At 40.2% G+C, this 22,896-nt stretch overlaps 1 protein-coding gene across 1 annotated transcript; it reads left to right on the top strand.

Annotated features, from left to right (window-relative positions):
• Window positions 1-2,703: 2,703 nt before the first annotated feature.
• Window positions 2,704-22,791, top strand: LOC109036220 (uncharacterized). Its single transcript, XM_019050652.2, has 6 exons — window positions 2,704-5,564; window positions 8,271-8,405; window positions 10,958-11,035; window positions 13,211-13,387; window positions 15,145-16,581; window positions 20,726-22,791. Exons 1-6 carry the CDS (start codon window positions 5,408-5,410, stop codon window positions 21,670-21,672), a joined length of 2,931 nt encoding a protein of 976 aa, XP_018906197.2. The 5' UTR covers window positions 2,704-5,407; the 3' UTR covers window positions 21,673-22,791.
• Window positions 22,792-22,896: the final 105 nt, after the last annotated feature.

The following is a 22,896-nucleotide window of genomic DNA, read 5'->3' on the forward strand; positions in this document are numbered from 1 at the left end:
ACATTTTTTAAACGTTTGTGTGTTCTTGGTACCCGTATCCGCGATTATGCCGCAGTTGTGCCGACAGAAACTGCAAAAATGAATAAAAGAGGGGAAAAAAAACAAGAAGCACGTAATCTTTAGTTTTAACCCATTTGTACATCGATCTTTTAGAGTCAACTACGTCAAATTTTCAGCGTTCGGTTGCGCGTACACCTCGCTACAAGCACAATAAAAGCACAAAATGTAAAAGAAAAAATTAAAGTGCTTTGGAAATCATTAAATTTGACACGGAACCACCGATATTTTAAAAAAAAACACGCATTATATCATTATTCTCCTTTGATAAATTGATACATATTTTTTCCCCATGAATTTAAATGAGAATAATCAATGCAGAGTGTGCTAACATTTCAAAATCCTGTGTTAAAAAACGCTGACTATGCGAGTATAAATATTAAAGCCTAAGAGAGCGGAGCGGCGCGGCGCACAGTGGGACGAAATGGGTAAAACCTCGGACATGGGGTGTTCTCATGTTTTGCATAAAGATGTGATGGAATGTGTTCCTAAGGATCCATATTATATGAATCTAGTGTTGGTTTGATGATTTTTTCAAATGCTTTTGCTCCCTGGACTCCTGAAGTTGACATTTTCTGTAACGGCCGATTTTGCTCTGTTTTCTAAGGTCGGTTTCCATACCTGCCTCTTCGAGTGACGATAATTGACACAAATATGAATGCTTGGATCTTATTCTAGAGTGTATGAAGAACATATTTCACTATTAAAAAGTTAAATTTACTCAATTGTATACGTTGTAATGTCTGATCAAAGATGACCCTTCCGAAAATAAGAAAATAAATGTTTGAATAGACTTTTAAAAATTTCGCCGCATTTCGCCGTCCAATCATGCATAAGGCGTGTTCCAGTGATCCCCCAGGATGAGGAATCCGTCGTATTTGGCTGCCGCCAGCTGCCGCTTTGAGAGTTACATCGATTTTTGTCCGAAAAAGTGAGGGCGGAATTCGCTGTTTCTCTACATCTTACTTGATTATCTTGGCGTCTTAATACACTCAGTCGGATTTTCATTTTAAAACTTGATGTACTTACAGTATTTTCATCGTAGAATTCAATTTTGACCTTACTTTTGCCCATTTTTTGGCCAAAATTCATCATTTGATAGGTTCGCGAACTCGCGATCGAGGCGGGGAAACAGAGCTGTTTTTGCTTTTATCTTATATGATTGTTTGGCATTTTAAGGAGAAAATAAAAATGTTGAATGTTCTATCAATACCTTTGAATGAATTATTCATCATAGAAGGGGTTACATCCCCTGACCACTTCGCAGCCCAACCTCCCGAAGCGCTTGGCGCTTCAGGCGTGGTATATATAAAATCCTTTACAAAGCGTTGGAAGTGTCCCAGCTGATTCTGAGATATCGTGATTCGTGATATGAGATGGACCGATTTACCGTGCAATTTAATCTCGTTGTTAGTGTTGATCTTTAATTTTCCGTGTTTCGTGTTGTTCCGTGTTCCGTGTTTTCTGTTTGTTTAGATATAATTCCTCAAATAAGAAGAAATCAAAAGTTCTCGATCCTTAGGACATCCACCGCGAGCTTTTGATTTCAGATCTTCATGAAGATAGCGGTGTCGATCTTGATGAAAGAGGGTACTACCACAATTAATCGGGGTATTACCACAATGAATTGGGGTATCACCACAATTAATTGGAATTGTCCATATCATCCAACAGTTGGGACTAAACCCCTATCTCTTTTTTTCAGTGTAGAAGGTAACGGTAATACCATATTTTTTTCATAATCGATATAGAAATATGAGCATTCATTACATTGAGAGATCACATAGTATCGATAAAAATTGCTTCCTCAATGAAAATATCACAGGAAATCAATAGTTGCAACATGAATTGTCAATCGGAACAGATAAAATCTCTGCGTAAATTTTCTTTGTGCATTCCGATCGATTATTGAATAAATCCTTCAAAAGCACGTATGCATGAGAAAAAAATAACAAAATTAAGCTCAAAAATTGGTTCTAAGATGAAAGTATGATCGTGCATCAACGATTCAACACGTATTTTTTACCAGAACGAGTTAATTCTATCTTCGAGTAACTTTTCTTTTCACATTTCTACCTGAAGTTAAAAAAAAAAAAAAAAAAAAAAACCAAAGTAGTGTAATTACGTTAACATACAAACAATTCTAATGTCAAAAATGAATTCTACGTTCAAAATACCATGATTGCACCAAATTTCAACACGAAATTCCGACAAGAATGAGTAAAATTTATCTTTGAGCAACTTATCTTTTTATGTTTCCGCTGAAAGTTTGAAAACCCACAAAAATCGTGCGTTTGCGTTAACATATCAAGAAAAGTAAGGTCAGAAATGAATTCTACGATCAAAATACCACAAGCCTGCGAAGTTTCAACACGAAATGTCCACAGGAACGAGTGAAATTTATCTTTGAGTAACTTATGTTTTCACGTGTCTACTAAAAGTTAAAAAGAACCCCCAAAATTATGTGTTTCCGTCAATAAACCAAGTAAAGTAAGGTCAAAAATGAATTCTACGATCAAAATACCATAAGATGCCCAAGTTTCATCACGAAATGCCTATTGGAACGAGTGGAATAGTCGAAACAAGTTGGGGAGCAAGGCGATGACCGGGCATTCCTATGCTTCGCTCCACCGTGCGGCGTGCTGCCAGCGCGAGAGGCTCACTGGCACCTACAAACCTAAGTGGATACTTCACGCATTGCACAATGCTTGTAGTATCCACTTAGGTTTGTAGGCGCGTTTCGCGCTGGCCGCCCGCCCGCCGTGCGGCGGCGCCTGAAGCGACTATTTCACAACAGAGGTGTTTCACAGTATTTTACAAAATTGAACGTATTATGAATGACAGGCATCCTTTAAAAGTACAGATCTTTCCTCGCAAAATAAATCAAGATACTTATCGTACACTGGAAAAAATCTAGGAGCCTTTAGCTGAGGCAAATATAGGGGTTTATCCGGTTCAGGTATAACAAGGTGGGAAAATCTTGAAAGATAATCAAGTCCTGTTACACCAAAGAGGTGTAGAGAGTTTTAGTGAATTTTGTGTCATGGAATTGACGCTCCCCCATTTTTACTAAAACTCTCAACTTTATATTATTCTTTGTTGGACCAAGAAGACAAAACAAAAAAACAAGCAAACCCTCATTCTTCCAAGACATTATATATTTTCATCCAAAAACGTCGTGAGCAAGAGTCGTTTGTATTTACATGTGGGCCAATAAACTTTGGGTCTCAACTGGTACGTGGACCAAAACTCCCGTGCCGAAAAAACGCATGGACGTAAATTCCTGGAAAAAATAGGTGCGCAGACAAAAAGTCGTTGACGAAATGTACTATAACCGAATAGTATGTATGTTACTGTTGTGTGTCTGCTGATTGGAGGCACATGGATTTTTATGTATTGCAATAAAATTGTATTAGTTGCCCTCATTTCATTGCACTGTACATGACTATCTTTCTGACACATGAAAACCCTTTTGTCGATTATTTAAAATCGGCATTTATTGACCGAATGATGCATACTTATTGCAATTTCATCACGAAAGTCAATTTTATCGCAATAAATTGCAATTTTCTTTCAATATTTGTATTGCACCGTGCTACTTGGGTCTCTCCACATGGTGCCAGTTTGCCCCCCCCCCCCACTTTGTGACGTAATTTGTAATTGGTTCCATGAAAAATGAGTACACTCATGCCCTTTTCTCCGCCTTGCTGCAACGAGTCAACAGTGATTTATCGAATGCGCAAATGGTAGAACTTTCAATCAGGTTCTTTCCGTCAGAGGGTTACTCACAACTCGACGCTCCTCTGAAGTAAGGGCGTACCTCGATTTCCATATGAGCCCTGTGCCCGGTATAAATCTATGCTTTCCAGGGTTCATGTGGGAATAGAGATACGCCCTCATCACGTCAGAGGAGCGATGAACTTTCACGCTGGCGCATCGAGTGCATTAGACTTCAAAATCGCCGCACAGCGGACTGATTATTGAAATTGATGGACAAAGCTATAGAAACAGAAGACATAGGGAGTATGGGGCGATCCTATTGGTTGAAATGGGTGGTTCCTATAGACAAAGGGAGAAAATGATAGACTAAATGTCGGGTCTCTCGTGGGTCGCCGGTAGTTAGTCTATTATACTCTACTCCTTTTCCCATTGCAACCACTCGTTTCCGCTAATAGGATCTCTCCATAGGATTTTGTCTTCTTTGTCTATAGCTTTGTCTATCAATTTCAATAATCGTCCTGCAGTGGAGGAAGCCAATGAATGAGGCTGGACATAAAAAGTTTCATTTAAAATGCAAATTTTGATGCTTCTCCCGTCACATTGTAAAGTTTAAGGAATGCTCTTTCAAGAAAATTTTAAGAGGGAACCAATGAAACCATTTTTAAACATTTCCGCTTTGTACTAACAAAGATACGAATCGCATTCAGCAAAGAGGAACCAGCTTGATTACAGTAAAGTAAAAATGTTGCTTCTTCATAATGATCTGAAAAATCTCTCAGAGTAGCAAATTGTTTTTTCTTCCTACCAGAAAATTGTTAATTTTAAAGAAAAATAATCGTGTGAATTTGAATACTGTACATTCATCGAGTATTTTTCAAAAAAAGAAAAAGATGCACAATTGTGAAAACACTGTAATCGCGTTGGTTCCGTTTTGCTAAATGCGATCCAAATGAGCTTTTAAAGTTTCCAAATTATGCCCGATCGCTCCCACCGACTCGTTCCAATGCGCGCCGACGCACAGTCGATCGAGTCAATAGGAGAGATCGGAGTCGGACACAATTTGGAAACTTTAAACGCTCATAACTGCTCCGTTTATACAAGACTTTGAAGTTCCAAAAATGGTTTCATTGGTTTCCTCGTGAAATTTTCTTTAAGGAACGACCCTTAAAGTTTAAAATGTGACGAAATAAACATAAAAATTTGCAGTTTTAGTCCAAAAGTTCATGTATCCGACCTCTCTATCTGTCTCGATCCACTGTGCGACGATTGGTTCAAAGGACTCAGAAACCCGATCCTGACTTTCACACTTTCGTGCGAGCGATAGAATAAAATAAATTTTCCACGGGTCGGAAAAATAGGAAAAAACACTCGGAATCGCGCTTCCATCATGGAGGATTCGACGCGAATGGAGACAGACAGGCGCACGAGCGTGCACGGACGGCAAGCATCATCAACAAAAATTGCGTAAAAATGTTTCCCTCCTCCATTTCGTTTTATTCCAAACACGACCCAGTCGGGGAAGGATTTTGATTGCAGCAGGATCCGATTTCGAGCGCTGAACACGGTGAGGAACAATGCGATGAAAATAAAGTCGCAGACAACTCGGTAATACTTGATTGTGATATCCTTAATGACACATATTCATAAGACTTCGTTTTGTGTTTTGTACATACTCATTTTTATCTCGTGCTCTCGTGGTGAAGCCATGAACGTCAACAACACCAGTTTGATTGAAATCACCACGAAGGACTCCTGCTCGGCAGATCAGGACATGGAACTCAAACCACGTGAGTACAACCACCTAAGTAGCATAGATTGCGAGTTTTCGATAAATGCAACTTATGATATAGCAATTACTGAATACAACAGGAATATATTAAAACATGGGCAAACTAGGCTAAAATACTACAAACACTAAAAGGCAGGACGTTTCCGAGTCGTTACCGGCTCATTTTCAAAAAACACACAAAAATAAATAAAAAATTGGGTGGCGACCTGACCCCAGTCGTTATCACAGAACCACACTCCATAACAATTAAATAACATCCAATTTTGAGGACTAAAATCGAGGATATTTTAGGGACGATCACATAACGAGCAGTTACGAACCAATGATGAAAATGAGGCGTTACAGCTAGGAGTGCCTTAAATTTCACGTGATACTCGACGCATTACCATGAAGTTACTTTAGTTACCTGACTGTCCCAAACCCATATCGACGGTGAAACTACCAAACCACGTATCTCGTTTGCGGTGTTTAAAAATCTACGCTCGCATTTTATTTTTTTTGAAGTAGACCAAATCAATATCATTCCTTGAAATTTTCACAGAATTTTCTCCGCACGAAGAGGAAAAAACACAGAAATTTTCAAGACTGGACGTTGAGTAGTTTTTCATTTAAAAAATAAAGTATGACAGGAAGTCTGCGACGTCGCAAACCGAGATACGTGGTTTGGTAGTTTCACCGTCGATATGCCTCGGTTTGCAACATTGCAGATTTCTTGTCTTATTTTACTTCTTCAACGGATGGCCGGACTAAACATTTTAATATGGAACCAGGTTTTTTGAAACAATATACGTGCAAAAACGTTTTTTAATGTAAGTAGGTGCTTTCATGAATGGCCAGAGATAGTGGTTGCTGGAATCAAAATTTGTCATACTTTTTGGGCATTTGACGAATTTAACGATTGCCTACCTGTCTGTTTCAAGGGTTCGACGCCTCTCGTTATTGAATTCCTTGAAAACAGGGAAAATTGGCCTTACGTTGGCTGGAATTTGAAAAATCTTTACAATAGTTTCAAGTATATTGAAATATGTTATCAGAAATATGAAATATGTGTGTCAGAATGAGTTTCTCTCTCATATCAGCTCGAAAGCTGTCTGATGTCATTTTGACCTCACACCACGTCACACTATGGCTACAATCTGATTTCAGTGTGACGACGACGTTAGGCTGAAATTTCACTCTTCACTAAGTGAAGAAGCTTAATACGTTCTTTATACATATTGCATTCGTATACTTTATTTATAATATTTCTTCTGTGTTGACGTATAGCAACTGGTATATAGGGATGCAATTACTATGTTAACCCTCTATGGCATGAATTAATTATGGATCTCAGACTCTGGGGGATACCAATCCATTTCGTAGCTTGCATAAAAATCATTGAGTACCAAATATTTTTCAAAATTTTAAATTTTGGGAATCAGTTATTCAAAAAAGAAAAAACTTATGAAAATTTGCAAAATCATACCCCAGAGAAAAGATTCAATGTTTAAAAAACCCTAAAAAACGTTGTTACAAATTCGTAACGCGTGCCATAGAGGGTTAACACTATGTTAAGGCAGAACAAAAATGTTGGTGTGAGATGCCGATAATGTTGCAAAAAGGCTACACACACGAATCAAAGAGAATGTCAGTGACTCCTAAATTCATGATAATATCATGATCATGATCTCTTAAGAAAATCTTTGAACCATTACTAGGTTTCATTCAGTGTTACTTACGCATCTAGTTAAGTTTAACGGTCATTTGATGTGCAATGTTAGAAATCTAGTTCTGGCTAAAGGCTTAACTGAATTTCCTCTTTTATTCGTGCATAACTGTTACTTGTCGTCTAGCTACAGAATCGGTTCCGTCTTAATATTTTACTCATGTTGATGTCCTAGACAACCAGGTCAACAAGTTAGTGTCTAGGTGTCATCAACCACTGTAGAGAATTCAGTCAAGCCAAAATATTGTGAAGTCGTCGGTGATGTTTCGAATGTATATGAATAAGAGCAGTGTATCTTAATTGAACCGGTTTCTGTCAGACGGGCACAAGCCTCAAAAATCATGAGCCCTGGCTTTCGTTGATCACGCAGGATGCTAGGGCTCGTGAGTTTTTTGACTTAAGTCCGTCTAACAGAAACCGATTCAATTGTTACACAGTATTACTGCCGTGCTAAGGTAGAATGCCGTATGAACATTCGAGGTCGCTAAAGTCCTCGGAAAAACATGTATTTTTGACGAGATTGACGTATATTTTTCCCTAAAATTTTCAGATACTTTAGATGAAATTCGGGAGAAAATGGTTTGAAATTCGGAAGAAAAATATTTACAATTTTCCCAATAAATTCGTATCATACCAGAAAAATTTGGCAACGCCTGGAGGTTCATACGGCGTTTTCCCTTAGCATGGCAGATTACATCTCTTCTACTAATACAGAAAGTTTCGAACACATTCAAAGTACCTAAAACAAAGGTAAGCTCCTTTGCTGCAGACCATCCAAAATCAACGGAGTGGAGTATTTTTTTGATTTTGGATGCATCGAAGAGGGAAATATCATACTTCCGTTCCATTTACATACCCTTCTTGTGTTTCAATTTACGGGTGAACTTTGGGAAGGTTAATGTCATATACTTTAAGCAACACCTGCCAATCCATAAACGTACAGTTCTTGTCTTGAAATATTTGCTTGATCATTAATATATCTACCGATACATTTTCTAGGAGCCGTTCCAGCAGGAAAAGTTCAAATGGTTCCGTTAAATCAGCTCATAAGTAGGGCAAATATGAATCAGCGCAGACTTGGGCCAAGCTTAAATCAGTTAAGAGCCAGACCAAACATGAATCAAACGACTGTCGGTAAGTTTCATTTTTCTCTATAAAGAAAAAAAAATTAACAAGCCGTCATGGAATGTAAGAATGATTATTTAAGAAGAGGATTGGTCTGAAATGCAGTTTCATTTCATAAAAACCTCCGCATTTTTTTCAGAATATACCTACACTCGAAAAAACTACAATTCACAAGTCGTCTACAGTACACGTCAAAGGACACGTGGCTGCACGCTTGACCGATTTTTGTCCTTTTTTTGGTCGTTTTTTTTCTTTTTTCCTAGAGAAACTGTTGCAAATGGCATGTCTGAAAAATTGCAGCTGCGTTTCCATAATTACAATGATGACGTTTATTCCAAGAAGAGCCCAAAACTGAGTCCCCTCGTGAGACAGGTGGAAAATTTTACTCTCGTAGCTTTACCATGTGACCCACAACATTACACCCTCTCTGGCAAATCTCTGCGAGCGAATATGACGCGATTTTTAAATTTGGAGGCATCGCTCGGAAACTCTTTGAAACAGTGGCGTGGCGTGAGTTGCGATGTATTGATTGTTATGCCGTTTAAACCTACGGTAAATAATCGATTATTAAGGTGTTCGCTGCGAACACCCCGTATATCGATCCTTTTCAATAGGTTTAAATGGCATAACAATCGATCTATCGCAATTCACGCCACGCCACTGCTTTGAAACCGTTTCGGATTAAAGCGTTCCTCTCAACCACAGAGAATTTGAGACGAGAGGTTCGCACTTCTTGACTTAATTGATGTAGCGCTTCTGTCTGTGTAGCGCTTTTCTTAGGACAAAGGCCAATTTTCCCGGTTTTTTGGTTGCTTTTGGTCATGACATGCGCAATTAGTAATGACCGCGATATGTTGCGATTTAGTATGAGAACGACGTCGACGTCGACGTCAACGTTTTTTTTTTTTTTCGACGTCGATTTTATCAATAATCGATAAATTGCAATTTCATCGCATAAATTTGCAGTGAAATCGCGATTATATCGACGGCGATTCATCGCAATATTCTCGAACAAAACATTGTGAAAAATTAGCATAAAATTTCGATTTTATCGAACGCGATTTTACAGAGATAAAATTGCGACAAGATCGAAGATAATCGCTCAGATGTTGATGATCCTACAGTGATTTTGTCGCCAAAAACTCGTGAGAAAATCGCAAGTTAATTTCAAAATATCGCGATTTTTCCCTTGGAAAATGCTACTTGGGCGAAGGGAACATGACGGTCACATCATTCCACGTGCTTTCGAAACGACGGATCCATTAATATTGAGAAGTCGCAATTTTATGCCAGTTTATGTCCGTTACCCCGCGCCTGAAAAGAAATGACGCATGCCAGATTATGAATTTTCAAACCTTTGAAAAATTTTCTAGGCCGGAGTTAGGGCTCAATACAAAAGCTGAGTTGTCGCTCAAAGCAGACACAACAAATGTGCAGCTTTTATTTTTTATCACTAGACACTAAAACCTTGCTCAAGCCATCGTGCGCGGCACAGAAAATGTGACCAGTCACATTGTCAGACTTTTTCACGCCACGGAAATGGGCGGCCATTACATTATCTAAACTCATCGTGACGCATTTGATTTTTTATCTGAAAGGGAGAAGTCCTGAATAGACGTACTCAAAGCGTTCTCAATTTATTATTCTGTGATGCAGAAAAATGTGTAAAATCGAGTAAAAGTATGGAATTTCGTTTTAAAATAAAAAAATATGCAACTTTCAATTCAGAGATGTTGCGTTGTCAGTTGCCCGAAAACCTCTGGAAAGATCCCCGTTACCTGTGACGTTTGGGGGTCACAGAACGCCAGAGGGCGTTTTTGAAGCGACTTTTATGTATGTGCATGTGTGTGTACACCTTTACATTGCGTGAGATTATTTAAGTTTCAGTGCTAGATTCAAGATTTTACTTCAAGATGGAAATTCTCTATTTTTTATCACAAATTTGTGTCTCTGAAAACAAGTTATCATCAAAATAACATAATCGGGCGGATTTATCAGTATCAAGCTAAGCACACCAGAATTTTCCAGATTTTTCCCCTCATATTTTATTTTTTTAATAGGAAAAAAGCAAACCTGCGACTTGAAATTGTATAAGCGTATGCTACGTAACCTGAAGGAATGTATACGGAAATATTCAAGGCATCACGTTCTTTAGTTTTTTGTTAAATAAAATAAAACGTGATAAGGAAATTAGGTGAGGGTCTCGGAGGACAAGTAAGATACGTGCAGTTTTTGCTATTTTGAGAAATACGAGTTAAAAGTTTCAAAGTTACCAGGAGCCTTATGGCAGACAAAAGTTCAAACTCATTCTTTGATGCTTCAAAATTGTAATTTCATTGTGATTTTTTACAGAGCATACATCAAGATCAAGACTAGTTTCAGCAAAAATCATTGATAATCAATTTTTTTCAAAAACTTTACTATCCCCCTTGCCTTCCAAGCCCCTCAAAGTTAGTCGGGCCGAGATTTTTTTCGATGCCGTCCAATTGATGAATGTAATGTGATTCAGCCATGTTGATATCCTGTCCTGATTTTACTTAATCCGCCAATCTTGCTTACAGGGCTGATGCAAGTTCAACGAACGGTGGTCCGTCAGAGAAGTCCGTACTTCAGGCCGAACATGAATAAATACCCGAAAGGTGGGTACCTTATTTTTACGATTAGAAGACCTTTGCGTCACAATCGACGCCGATTCTTGCAAGTTAGGAACACCTTTTTTCCTCCATTTAAGTATATATTTAATAATCGATCATAGCTGGAGTAGACTGCCTGATATGCAATCGATATTTATTGCGACTTTAAATTAAGAGAAAATGGCTTTGCAAACTTGCAAGAGCCCACGAAGAGGAGTTTTTTGAAAACCATGCAACGCATTCTGAAGAGGGGGGGGGTCTAAGAGTGCGTTATAACGCTTAGTGAGGGAGATAGAGGCCGCGGTTCAGATTTACGTGACGATCGAGATGTTTTTTCAAAAACGGAAGTGCGCAGTTTTTGGTTGAGGAAAGATTTTGTGTCACATCTCTGGAAAAAAACCGATGAACATGGTGGCAAGAGAGAGGTTTCACCCACCTTAATTACGTATTTTATGCGTAAGAGCAGTTTGAACATTCGTCATGACTACCTCACTTGCTAGAAAGGGGTCCAATAGTCGGTAAAATTGCCTCACGATTTGTGAGCGCACCCAAAAAGTAAATCAAAGTTTTACACTTGTTAAAGACTCAATCAAAAAAGGATTTGTGACGAGATGTGCCATGAAAATTTTGAGGGAGGTCCGAAAACCACGAAAAAGGCATTTAGTAGTATTTGAACGCACTTAGACGAATATATTCTGTGCACGAATTCGCAAAGATTGAACTTATTTACATTCCCAAAAATTCATCTCAAATTATAACCAGATGTGCCAAAAACTAAAACCACCATGGTTGCAAAAACACCGATGAATAAGTTCACGTCTCGGCCTTTCAGCTTTTCCGACAGTGTTCAAACTTTTCGACAATTTCAAATTTTCGAGAGTGTTTGCGGAAAATTATGCGCATGTACTGCCAGTTTTTCGTTTTTCAAGTAATGGCCCTACAATAGAAAAAAATCCTATTAAATTTTGCAAGTTTGATGACAAGAGGCTTTCGTCTCTTTTCTATTGCATTGGATTTTTCGAGGTTGTGAAAAAAATTCGACTCGAAGTTGAAGCGCTGGTTTCAGAAAGGGCTTTTCTTGGTTGCGGTGTCTCAAAATCTTCCCTAACTTTTCATTCGTTATGATTAAAGCAAGTGTATGTAATTTGTTGGAACTTTCACTGAATATTCTTTATGAATCTACAACTCTGAAAACGTAAAATTTCAGAGCATTCACCCTATAGATTCATCTCTAAAATATAAATTAGCACTTGAGTTTTTAAAATACCGCAACCGAGAAATACCGTCTCTGCACGCAACACCTAGGTTATCGTGATTCAGTTTTTCATGGTAGACGTTCCATTATAGCTAAGATAAAAACTTAGAAATATTGTGAGTCACAATCACTGTGAGCAAAGGATCAAATGAGTTATTCATTAAAACCTCGTTCTAGGAAACGGCGCATTCTATCGCGTTTGAAAATTAATGCACATGGAGCCTCATGGCCATGGGACAAAGAAATGTTGCATGTTCAATTCATGTCGGATTTCAGTCACACGTTCATTCGAGACATCCAGAATTCCAGACTTCCTCGGGAAGTGGCTGGGCCAATGCTCCTGAACCTTTATTCCCTGCGTTTCCTCTTGGTCACAATTTAATATTTTCAGGCGGGAGGGGGGGGAGTATGCTCAAGTATACTTGAAGCGTATGCGACCAAAATAACGCACAGATATTAGTAACGCAAATACTATGCCTGGCCTATCTACAAAAGTATAATATGCATAAGGAAGCTAATGACACCTAATGTTGTCTCTAAAATGAGCACTGGAAAAAAAACACATTGGATCTAGAGTCCAGACTCTTAAAAACATCGACAAGAAAAAATTCTCTTGATTCGATCGGATTTTTGCTTAAATCAAGAACCAAGCCGCTTAATTTGAGCGGTTTTCCTTTTGACTCAAGCAAAGGTCCGATTGAATCAAGAGTATTTTTTCTTGTCAATGTTTTTCAAGAGTCTGGACTCTAGATCCAATGTGTTTTTTTTCCAGTGGGATAGAAATAAAAATTCCCTCTTGCGGAATGTAGTGACGCATCTTCCGTCTCACTTTAGAGTTCGGTCCTTTCGCGTCAACTTTACCATATCAGTAATCTATGACAGTTCTTTGAGCATTTTAGACTCATTTCATTTTCTCTGTATTCAAGGAGCGGTGTATGCCAGATATAGGGTGCCGCCGATTTACGTGACCTTCAAATGTCCGCCGAAAGTTGGCTTATTGCTGTGCAGGGGGAGTTGCGAGAGGCGGAGCAAATACACGATAGGATCCTGCGATAATGGCTATTGTACCTGTTTACTGCTCACGCCTGGTTTTCGTGGTAAAGGTAGGAAAAAGAAAGGTACAGCTTACTCATGATCATAATTTACTTAGATTACTGGAGAAGAGAGATCTCACAAACCGGCAATTTAAATGTTATTGGACGCACCTCGTCAATGAAATCTCTGAGCACCTTGATTTGCCTTAAAGTCGGAGAAAAAAGTAGACTTGTGAAAAAACGTGATAATCAGAACTTTCCTTTAAAATAGTACTTTTTCGAGAGACATTTGGCAACATTCGAATTATTGTAAGTACATAAGGCGCGAAGTTTCTCCTTAGCATGACTGTGTGGGACAGTTGACTCATTGATAATTCCTCAAATGTAGTAATAAGTCTCTAGGATACGTAAAAACATCCAGAAGAAAGCCAAAACGGCGGATACAACTTAATTAACTTCTGTGTAGTGTTGGGTTGTATCACCATATTTGAAGGCGAACTATCGGCGCTTTTGTTTCCAAGCAATGCGCGCGCGGCGCGGCACTCCAACCGTTACGCTGTATGTAATGCGTAGTTGAGGGATGAAAATTATACGGATTTGCTCAAGAAAAACGCCGTATGAGCTTTCGACTGTTGCCAAATTTTCGTTGATAAAACACGGATTGTTTGAGAAATTTCGGAATATTATCTTTCAAATTTCGCGGAGAGGTTTCATCACAACTTGATCTATACCATCCGAAACTGCCAAAGAAAAATATTCACAAGTTTCGTTCAAAATAGTGCATTATCAAGAGACTTTGGCAACATTAGAATGTTCATATGACGTTTCATATAAGTATGAGTCCGTCAATTGATCGATAATTCCTCAAATTTTAGTGAAGGTTCTCATTGCCTATACGAGCAATATACACGTCAGCGAACCATATGAATCAGAATCAGCCTATGGGAATGAGAGTTTTAAATTGACCTCTATATTTCTAGCTTTGCGTTTAAGTCTCCTTTGAAGTCCATCTTATACCGCCTATGGCCACCTCAGGATCGTAGATTCAGGAAGCAGTAAATCGGTAGATGCAACTTAATTAACTTCAGTGTAAGGTTTGGTTGCATCGCCAAATTTGAAGGCGAACTAGCGGCGTTTTTGTTTCCAAGTGAGACGGTGTCCAAGCGTTACGCTGTTTGTTGCAAGATCATCCTTATTTGGCGATGACGGAGATTTAGTAGTTTAGGAATAGAAACTACGCTTCCGTGCCAAAAAAAACGCCGTATAAACTTTCGATTGTTGCCAAATTTGCGTTTAAAAAGCACAGATTTTTGGGGGGAAATTTAGAACATTCGTCTTCAAATTCTTGCCCAAGAAACCCCCTTACCAGGACACATCCTTTGCAAGCTACTATTGATGAGAATCAATAATATCTTGCAATTTTGTAATCGGCGGAAAAGAGCTGTGTTATATTCAACAATTCACATTGAAAATTAGCACTTTTTGGTGATAAGAATACTTCCAAAAATTTTGGAGTGCTTATGCATAGTTTTTATTTTGCACCAAATTCTGGATGCAAATCGGCTGTAAATGGACCTCGAGGAAAATAGGTTTGAAATTTTACTCTTCCAAAAGAACAAGACTCGATACTAGATCTAATGTTCAACTGAATGTTTTAATGCTGAAATGAAGTATGATACGAGAAACGTCCAATTGTGCTAAAGATTCTGAACTTTTGAGTTTAATAAGGAGACAAACAGCCTGAAATCAGAAAATATTAAAATCCTGCCATTAATCTGCGTTGAGATATTTTATCTGAGAGAATATTCCCAAATTCTTTGTTCCAGGAGTCTTTGCAAGAAGAGCAAATTGTTCAATGAAAGAGGATAGGATGAAGTGTAACCGATTCTGCCGCTACCAGTTCGGCAGGACTGCTTACGGATTATGTCGTGGCACGGTGTGCCGATGCTTCACAAACCCGGGGATCTCGACGAAAAATCAAATGACCGCTTGTGAACAGGCACGGAGAAGGCTGGCGTTTCTAGAGGCAAGCTTGCGGAAGATTTTGCGGAAAAAACCGTCCACCCGGACACCAGCTGAAAGACGATTCCTCCAAGAGGTCAGGAAGAGACCTGAGGTCCTCAGACGTTTAGCCACGCCGAGGGGACGACGCTCCCCCAGGCGGATGCCGTACCAAAGGGGCACAGGGTCCTCTGGGTCCCCAGGGTCCAGGAAGCCCCAGCCAACTCTCCAACAGACCATTCCATTGAGTAAGATCCCGAACGGGAAGAAGTACACCGAAAGTCTAGGAAAGTCCCCAGCGAGAGCTACTAAATACGTGCCAGGACCATCTAAGAGCCCATATCAGAGCCCGCGGCGGAACCAGAGGACGGGTAAGTCGAACTCGAGGAAGGGTGGGTCCAACTCGAAGAAAGGTGGGTCTAACTCGAAGAAAGGTGGGTCTAACTCGAGGAGGGTTGGATCAAGCCCTAGAAAGGGTGGATCGAGCTCGAAGCAAGCACCTAAGAGGGCCCAAAGTCCTCTTAAGAATAGACGACAAAGTCCTGGAAATGGAGGTTTTGCCGGTGTTCCAGCAAGAAAGACACGCAAGGAAGATGACGATGACGATGACAGTGACAGTGGAGAAAGTGGAGAAAGTGGAAGCTCTCGTAACGGTGGTAATGGAGGGGCCCGGAATGGTGGGGGAGGTGCTCGAGTCGGAGGAGGAGGTGGCCAAGGTGGTGGATATGGCCGAGGTAGAGGAGAAGATGGCGAAGATGGAGATGAGTTCGGCCAAGGCGGAGGAGGAGGCCGAGGTGGAGGTGTAGGTGGAGGCCGAGGTGGAGGTGTAGGTGAAGGCAAAGGTGGCGGATATGGCCGAGGTAGAGGGGAAAATGGCGAAGATGGAGATGAGTTCGGCCAAGGCGGAGGAGGAGGCCGAGGTGGAGGTGTAGGTGGAGGCAAAGGTGGCGGATATGGCCGAGGTAGAGGAGAAGATGGCGAAGATGGAGATGAGTTCGGCCAAGGCGGAGGAGGAGGCCTAGGTGGAGGCCTAGGTGGAGGAGGTGGAAGCCGAAGTGGAGGAAGGAATAGCCTAGCTGGAGGAGGAGGAAGCCGCGGTGGAGGCAATGGAGGATATGACACGCCAGGTAGAAACGGGTACGCACCAGGCGGGCAGAGATATGGACAAGGATATGGCGGGGGAGGCAATCGGGTGATAAATGAGGAAGACGATTTGGAAGAGAACAATCGGCGAGGTGTTAACGGCGGTGGACGTCTGGCAGGTCAGTGTTATCATCCACGTATCCGACTGTTCAAGTCTCAATTGTGCATGTGCGGGTCAGTCACTTTCGCATCGCAGCTTGGTGCCTCGCAACATGTACCGTCACTGCATTCTGATGAGGTGGCACTCTGAAATTCATCTTGGATGCCGTTTGCCTACTTTTACGCTTTGAAGGAACCCAATCCAAATCGATTCCCGGCATCCTGGCAACGGTCATTCTCTGCATGTGCCCAAACTATACCAGCTTCTGCGTAAGAACACAATGCACGATGGTCGCTTCAACATATCTGATCTCTGAAACACGCTCATTTCGAATAAGTTTTTCCCTAGAGGAACCAGACTGTTTTCGCGAGAAATCCATTTCTATAGTCTGCATTTCCTGGCTCCACTTTTTCAACCATCATACTTCAATTGCATGCACTCTAAAACTTAATTTGGTGAATATTATTTTTGTTATTTCTGGAAAGTCTTTAATTCCAGAAAATCTTATTGATTATAAAATGGCTTTCCTTTTTTGAAGGTTTCGATCCCGAATCGCTTTGTCCAGCTTCCCGTCCTGGGTTAACCTCAGTCTCAAGAAGTGGCAACTCGTCATGTAGAACTTCAGGACTATGCCTAGCTGAATTCCGCCAACTGCAAACCTCTCGGTTCACACATACATACCTAACAGGAGTCCTTACTTTCGATGAAATTATAATGCTGGCAACATTTCATCTCTGAACGTTCCCATTCTGTAGATACTCCTCAACCGACCTCCGTCTGCAAGTGGCATGTCCATTGCCCATCCCAGCAAATTTCCTTTAAAATTTTTTTGAAGTGTTCTCCATATAGACGATGTAAGTCCGCAACCACATACCTTACCTATCTCGTTAGCGGTGTTTGAAAATCTCTTATAAATAACATCCCCTGAAAATAACCTAGGTATATGTTCTTTTCGTAAAGGCGAATAAATCGACATCATTCCTTGAATTTTTCGCAGAATTATCACCTTACAAAGAAGAAAATCACGGCAATTTTTAAGAATTGCCGTAGAGTAATTTTCCTTTTAAAAAATAAAATATGACAGGGAGTCTGATAAACCAAGGTACGTGGTTACTGACTTACACCGTTAAAATAGATCTTAAAGAATGAAGAACAGGTACAAGGACAGCTCTCCTCTCTGGGCATCATCTTTGGGCATCATCTTTGGGCATCATCTTTGGGCATCATCTTTGGGCATCATCTTTGGGCATCATCTCTGGGCATCATCTCTGAGCATCACCTCGGGGCTTATTATTAATAAACATTAGTGTCTGGGTTTTTTTTTTTTTTTTTTTTTTTTTTTTTTTTAATTTTATTTTTATCTGGGCCACGCGCAGTGGATGCTTTTTCCGGCGATTTTTTCGAAGTTGCACAGTAACATTGTAACATGCTATAATTTTAGCATCCCCGCTTTGCTTCAAGGGGATATCCGCCATTTTATGCCGCGGGAAGATATTAAACTTTTATATTATTTCTTTGTTAATATTACGTACGTTTTTCTTTGGTATGTGTAGCACATTATGCAATCATGGTACGCTTTTTTTTGACGTAATTTATTTTTTCTTCGAGAAACTGTTCAACTTGATAACTTTTTAATGTCAAATTCCAGTTCTCGTTCAAAGTCGTTGCCAGGTAAAATTTCACCGTTCTTGCTCAAATGAAAAATCTGTGCATGTGTAACATGATTTCTGTGCTATTTAAACCTAATCTAATCCACCATAAATTCAACAATTCCGTGCGGTGAACGCTCTCTATACCCATCCCTTACGTTGGAACCAAACCCCCTTTTTTTTTTTTTTTTTTTTTTTTTTTTTTTTTTTTTTTTTTTTTTTTTTTTTTTTAATTAGGTAAGTTTCTAAAAGAGAGAAAAAAGATCCTGTTGAGCAGAAATTATTACGAGTCAATTTTATGTCATAGAATCATGTTATGGTGGTGTTCCATAGAATATGACCATTCATTAATGATAAATTCTCCCAAAAGGTAAAAATTCTTTGTCTATCAAAGACCTCCTTATTATCGTATTAAGAACACAGTAAGTTATGTCAAGCGTTACGTTGACGCTTACTGTGGTTTCTTCGTTTCTGGTGGTATAAACCATTCTAAACTTTTTTCATCTTCCATGATATTTAAGTAAAGTTGTGAGACTCAATGTAATTTGCACATTTCACTTCATTTTTCAAAGGGTGGTATCCTCATTCTTATCAAACGTGGGAAGATAGCTGTTGAATGGTTTTCCTATGTTTTACTCATCAGTAAAAAAAAAAAAAAAACCCAACCATTTTCGATTTCAACAAAGAGATGACGATTGATTTATCAAGCGTTACCTACATCCATTGTAAGCCGCCAATTATTACGAAAAATGAAAACTTCAATCGAGTCCACGTTTTCCTCGTGGATAGGTAGGCGAGCTATCTGGTGGAAAAGTATCTATGACTAATCAAATAAGAGATAACATTGGTTGCGTTTATAGGGATCAATGGGGCAACAGCAAGGAATTTTTGCAGGGTTGTAGTGTAGTTTTTTTTTGGGGGGGGGGGGGGGGCGTGAAAATTCGAAAAAAAAATCACTACTAGATAAATCCTAAAAATAATTTCTGAGGGCAGAGAAAGCTAATCGAAATCCGCCAATCTGAAGCCCACAGTCAAATTGACATAGCGAAGTTAAGCTTGAAGCTGAGTTCAATCAACTAGCAAATGCGATTTACCCCGTCTAGCTACCTCATCAGAACTCACCAACAATATCATTTCAAACGGGTTCAATTTTTGGAATTTTCAAAACAAGGTTTCTAGGTATGCTATTTAGATTTTAAAAGAAAATCTGAAAAAATTCCTAGAAGCTTATTTTACTGTGTAATATCAGAACATAAATTGGACGTATTTCTACCAAACAGACCTATGTGGAGGTGAGAAATATGGGGTGTGCTCGTCGAAACTGCATAAGAAGCAATGTAAAAGTGGGTGTGATTCCTTTTGTAGAATTGGAAAAGCGGGATTTTACATTCTATCAAACAGACCTATGTGCCAACTGAATGCGGAACTCATGAGCCGCGGGCATGGCAAGATAGCGTTGTGGATAGGGCTCATGAGTTAAAGACTCCCTCCAACGATCTCCCCGTTGCGCCGGCGCTCGATCGTTGCCGCTGACGTCACTGGCGCTTTATTATTCTCATTCACTCTTACGCAAAGAGAACTAACGAGCACACCCCATATTTTTCACTTGCACATAGGTCTGTTTGGTAGAAATACGTCCAATTTTTAAAAAAATGGGTGCCTCTGACCCATTTTTCACAATTCATCATAGTTCCACTTCCTGAATTTCCTTGCTCAAGCTCGGACTTGAGTTGAAAGTATCGTGTTGAGCAGAGGTCGATTTTACGATCCATTTCGTTCTGACTTTAGTAATTGCCGAAGTTCAACCAGCTAATCCAATTATCAATGATCGCGATAAGTTGTGATTTGGTCGGAGAATGTATTGCGATTTTATCATCGTCGATTTACTGCAATATTATCGGATAAAAAAATTGCGACCTCATCGCATACATTTTTAATAAAAACGCGTTTTTTCCATGGCAATTTATCGCAACATTATCGAACAAAAAACCTTGGTAAATTGAGAACAAATTTCGATTTAATCGAAGGCGATTTTATGGAGATAAAATTTCTACAAGATCGAGGATAATCACTCGGATGTTGATGATCCTGGCGATTTTATCGCTAAAAAATCGTAAAAAATTTCGAATCTTAAATCTTAATTTTATAATATTGTCACCCTCCGGCCAGACCATCACAAGCTCCATGCTATGCTTCATCATTTCCGCCGCAATTTAATTGTTTTACCGAGGAATCTGGTTTTACAGGTTTAATCTGTTTGAAAATTTCACTGAATTTAATCGGCAGCTCAAAGGAAATTCGGTGAGATTTTCGGACAGCTTCGTTGAACAATTCTTCTGTAAAAAAAAAAAAAAATAAAAAAAAAATAAAAATGGCGGCGGAAATGTTTTAACGTCGCATGGCGCTTGTGATACTTTGGCCGGAAGGTGACGATATCGCGATTTTTCCGTTGAAAAATGCCTCTTGGGATTATCCGTTTCTCTATCTAAACTTGTCCCCTACATTTTTTCGCAGGCGATGTGCCCTACGGAGGAACAGGTTCGCAGAGAGGCGGTCGAGGCTCGGTCACACCGTCAGTCACCCCATCCAGGACACCAGTAAGTACGCCGCGATCAAGAGGGCAAGTGCCGCCCCCGTTAGCGAAGCAGACTCTCGACGATCCCGCTATCCACGTCGGGGGCAAGTTCGGGGACCCCGCGGAACGAAGTCGCCTCGAGAACCTTAGGGACGCCCTCGAACAAGAGAGGGGCATAGATCCCAAGACAGGAAAAGAGGTGGTCGTGCCCCCACCTGCATCCCGACAAGGCGGGAGCAGGCAGGACCCGCCGATCCCACCCAGCGCACGAGAGGAGGTGAAAGTGGACCCTGTGACTGGTCAGACGTATCTGCCGAACCGCGAGTCGAAGCCGCTTCTCCCCGAAGAGGGTGCATGCCCGATCCCTCCACCCCCGGGAGTCCATGACAGGCCCCGCGATCCGGATGGTCCTCGGGAAGGGGAGCTTCGCAACCCGGGAGGTCTCCGAAGTGACCTGCGCGATGATCGTAATCTGGTGTATGACGATGACCCGCCACGTGATCGCGATCAGGGGTATCGGGGTAACCGGGGCGTGTACGAGGACGATTACGCCCGCCCCGGTCGAGGTAATCGAAATAACCCGGGTGGGAACTATGGTGACGACGAGGAACTACTGGATGAGTGGAATGAAGATCGAGTTTATGACCCTGCTTACGATGACGATTACGAATACGAGCAGCGGAACAGAAATCCGCGGGGTGTGCGGCCTCCGTCGTATGATGATGAAGAGCCGAGGTACGCAGTGGGGCCTCAGTACCAGCGGGAAAATGAATATCCGCAGTATCAGGGACAGCCAGGTTACGCAAACAGACAACGAGAGCTGGAGGAGGAAGAAGCTTATCGGCGAGAGCAGGAATTGATGCAGAGAACTCGTCCACGATATTGATTCACTTTGTAGGAGGGAAAAATCAGTGCGGGTCGGCTGCGCTGGTCACAGAATTGGACGTTTTTATGCGGAATGGAACTATGTGCAAGTGGAGAGATGGGGTGTGCTCGTTAGTGCTCGGGCCATTAGAATAAATTGCACTTTAAAAGCGCCAGTGACGTCAGCGGTGATGACTAAGCTCATGCAGATCAAGCATCAACTCAACTTTCCTTCGATTCGTGTTGGTTCCTTTATACTAAATCGACGGCCAAAGTAAGCACCCGCGCGTATTCCCATCGCGATGTTTCAACATTTCCACTCGTAGTTTATTTTTGCGAGGCTAAACAAGTCAACTTCATAGCTTGAAACCTATACATAAATATTCTGCTGGCAGATAAAAAAAAATCAAGGAAGTTTTCAAGAAATTACGTTGAATGTAGTAATCGAAAAAAACATTAAGTAGACAGGAAGTTTACAATATCGCAAACTCAGATACGTGGTTTCGCACTTCGATCATCGAAATGTGATTCAAAAATGCGTGTTTCCGTGCCTGTTTCATTCTCCTCTTTGTGCGGGGTGAAAAGTCCTCACGGGAATCTGCTGAACCTTTGTTAGGATGTGCTCGTGGCTTTTTGAGACATATAATTATTAAAATTAAATTAAATTAAGTTGTTGAACAGGGACATTAAATTCGAAAGCTAGTTTGAAAGCGCCAGAGCAACACGCAAATGTTTATATACTCGTCAAAATGACTTGAATGCAGGCATATTATTTGCTGCATGACACCCGAGACCGTACAAAAACTCATCAACTTCATTACAAAATAATTTATCCGATTTTTTTTCTCGATTAGGTATACATCCCTCTTCCCCCTTACTTTTCGACTGGTAGAATTAGACTTTGACTTCGCTAGTCATAGCATGCTAGTTATTTAATAAGAAGTTAGATAAATTATCCTAAGAAGAAGCACCATGAATTTTTTCTGTAAATAAAAATTACCCACCTATTGTAGTAGTCTACTGCATTTATACATAGTAAGCAAAGGAGAACGAGCTTTCTAATACTTTGTCTCATTGTAATTTGAGGTATTTCTGTAAATTTTGATATTATTTTTGTATAAAGAAATATGACTTTTGGAAATTGTGTTTCCTTTATTTTTGTTTTTAAAATTAGAGCTCTCCTGCCTCTACAAATGCTCATCTTTCCTGATAAAAAAAAACACTGTGAAAAAATTAAAATGTCGAT

Source organism: Bemisia tabaci, chromosome 4 (genome assembly GCF_918797505.1).
Source record: "Bemisia tabaci chromosome 4, PGI_BMITA_v3".
Taxonomy (NCBI): Eukaryota; Metazoa; Arthropoda; class Insecta; order Hemiptera; family Aleyrodidae; genus Bemisia; species Bemisia tabaci.

Bases quoted from the DNA above. Each gene is read 5' to 3' on its own strand.
- LOC109036220 (XM_019050652.2), top strand. From the start codon at position 5,408: ATGACACATATTCATAAGACTTCGTTTTGTGTTTTGTACATACTCATT. The intron at 13,388-15,144 runs GTAGGAAAAAGA...TCTTTGTTCCAG, and splicing joins GCCTGGTTTTCGTGGTAAAG to GAGTCTTTGCAAGAAGAGCA. The intron at 16,582-20,725 runs GTCAGTGTTATC...ATTTTTTCGCAG, and splicing joins CGGCGGTGGACGTCTGGCAG to GCGATGTGCCCTACGGAGGA.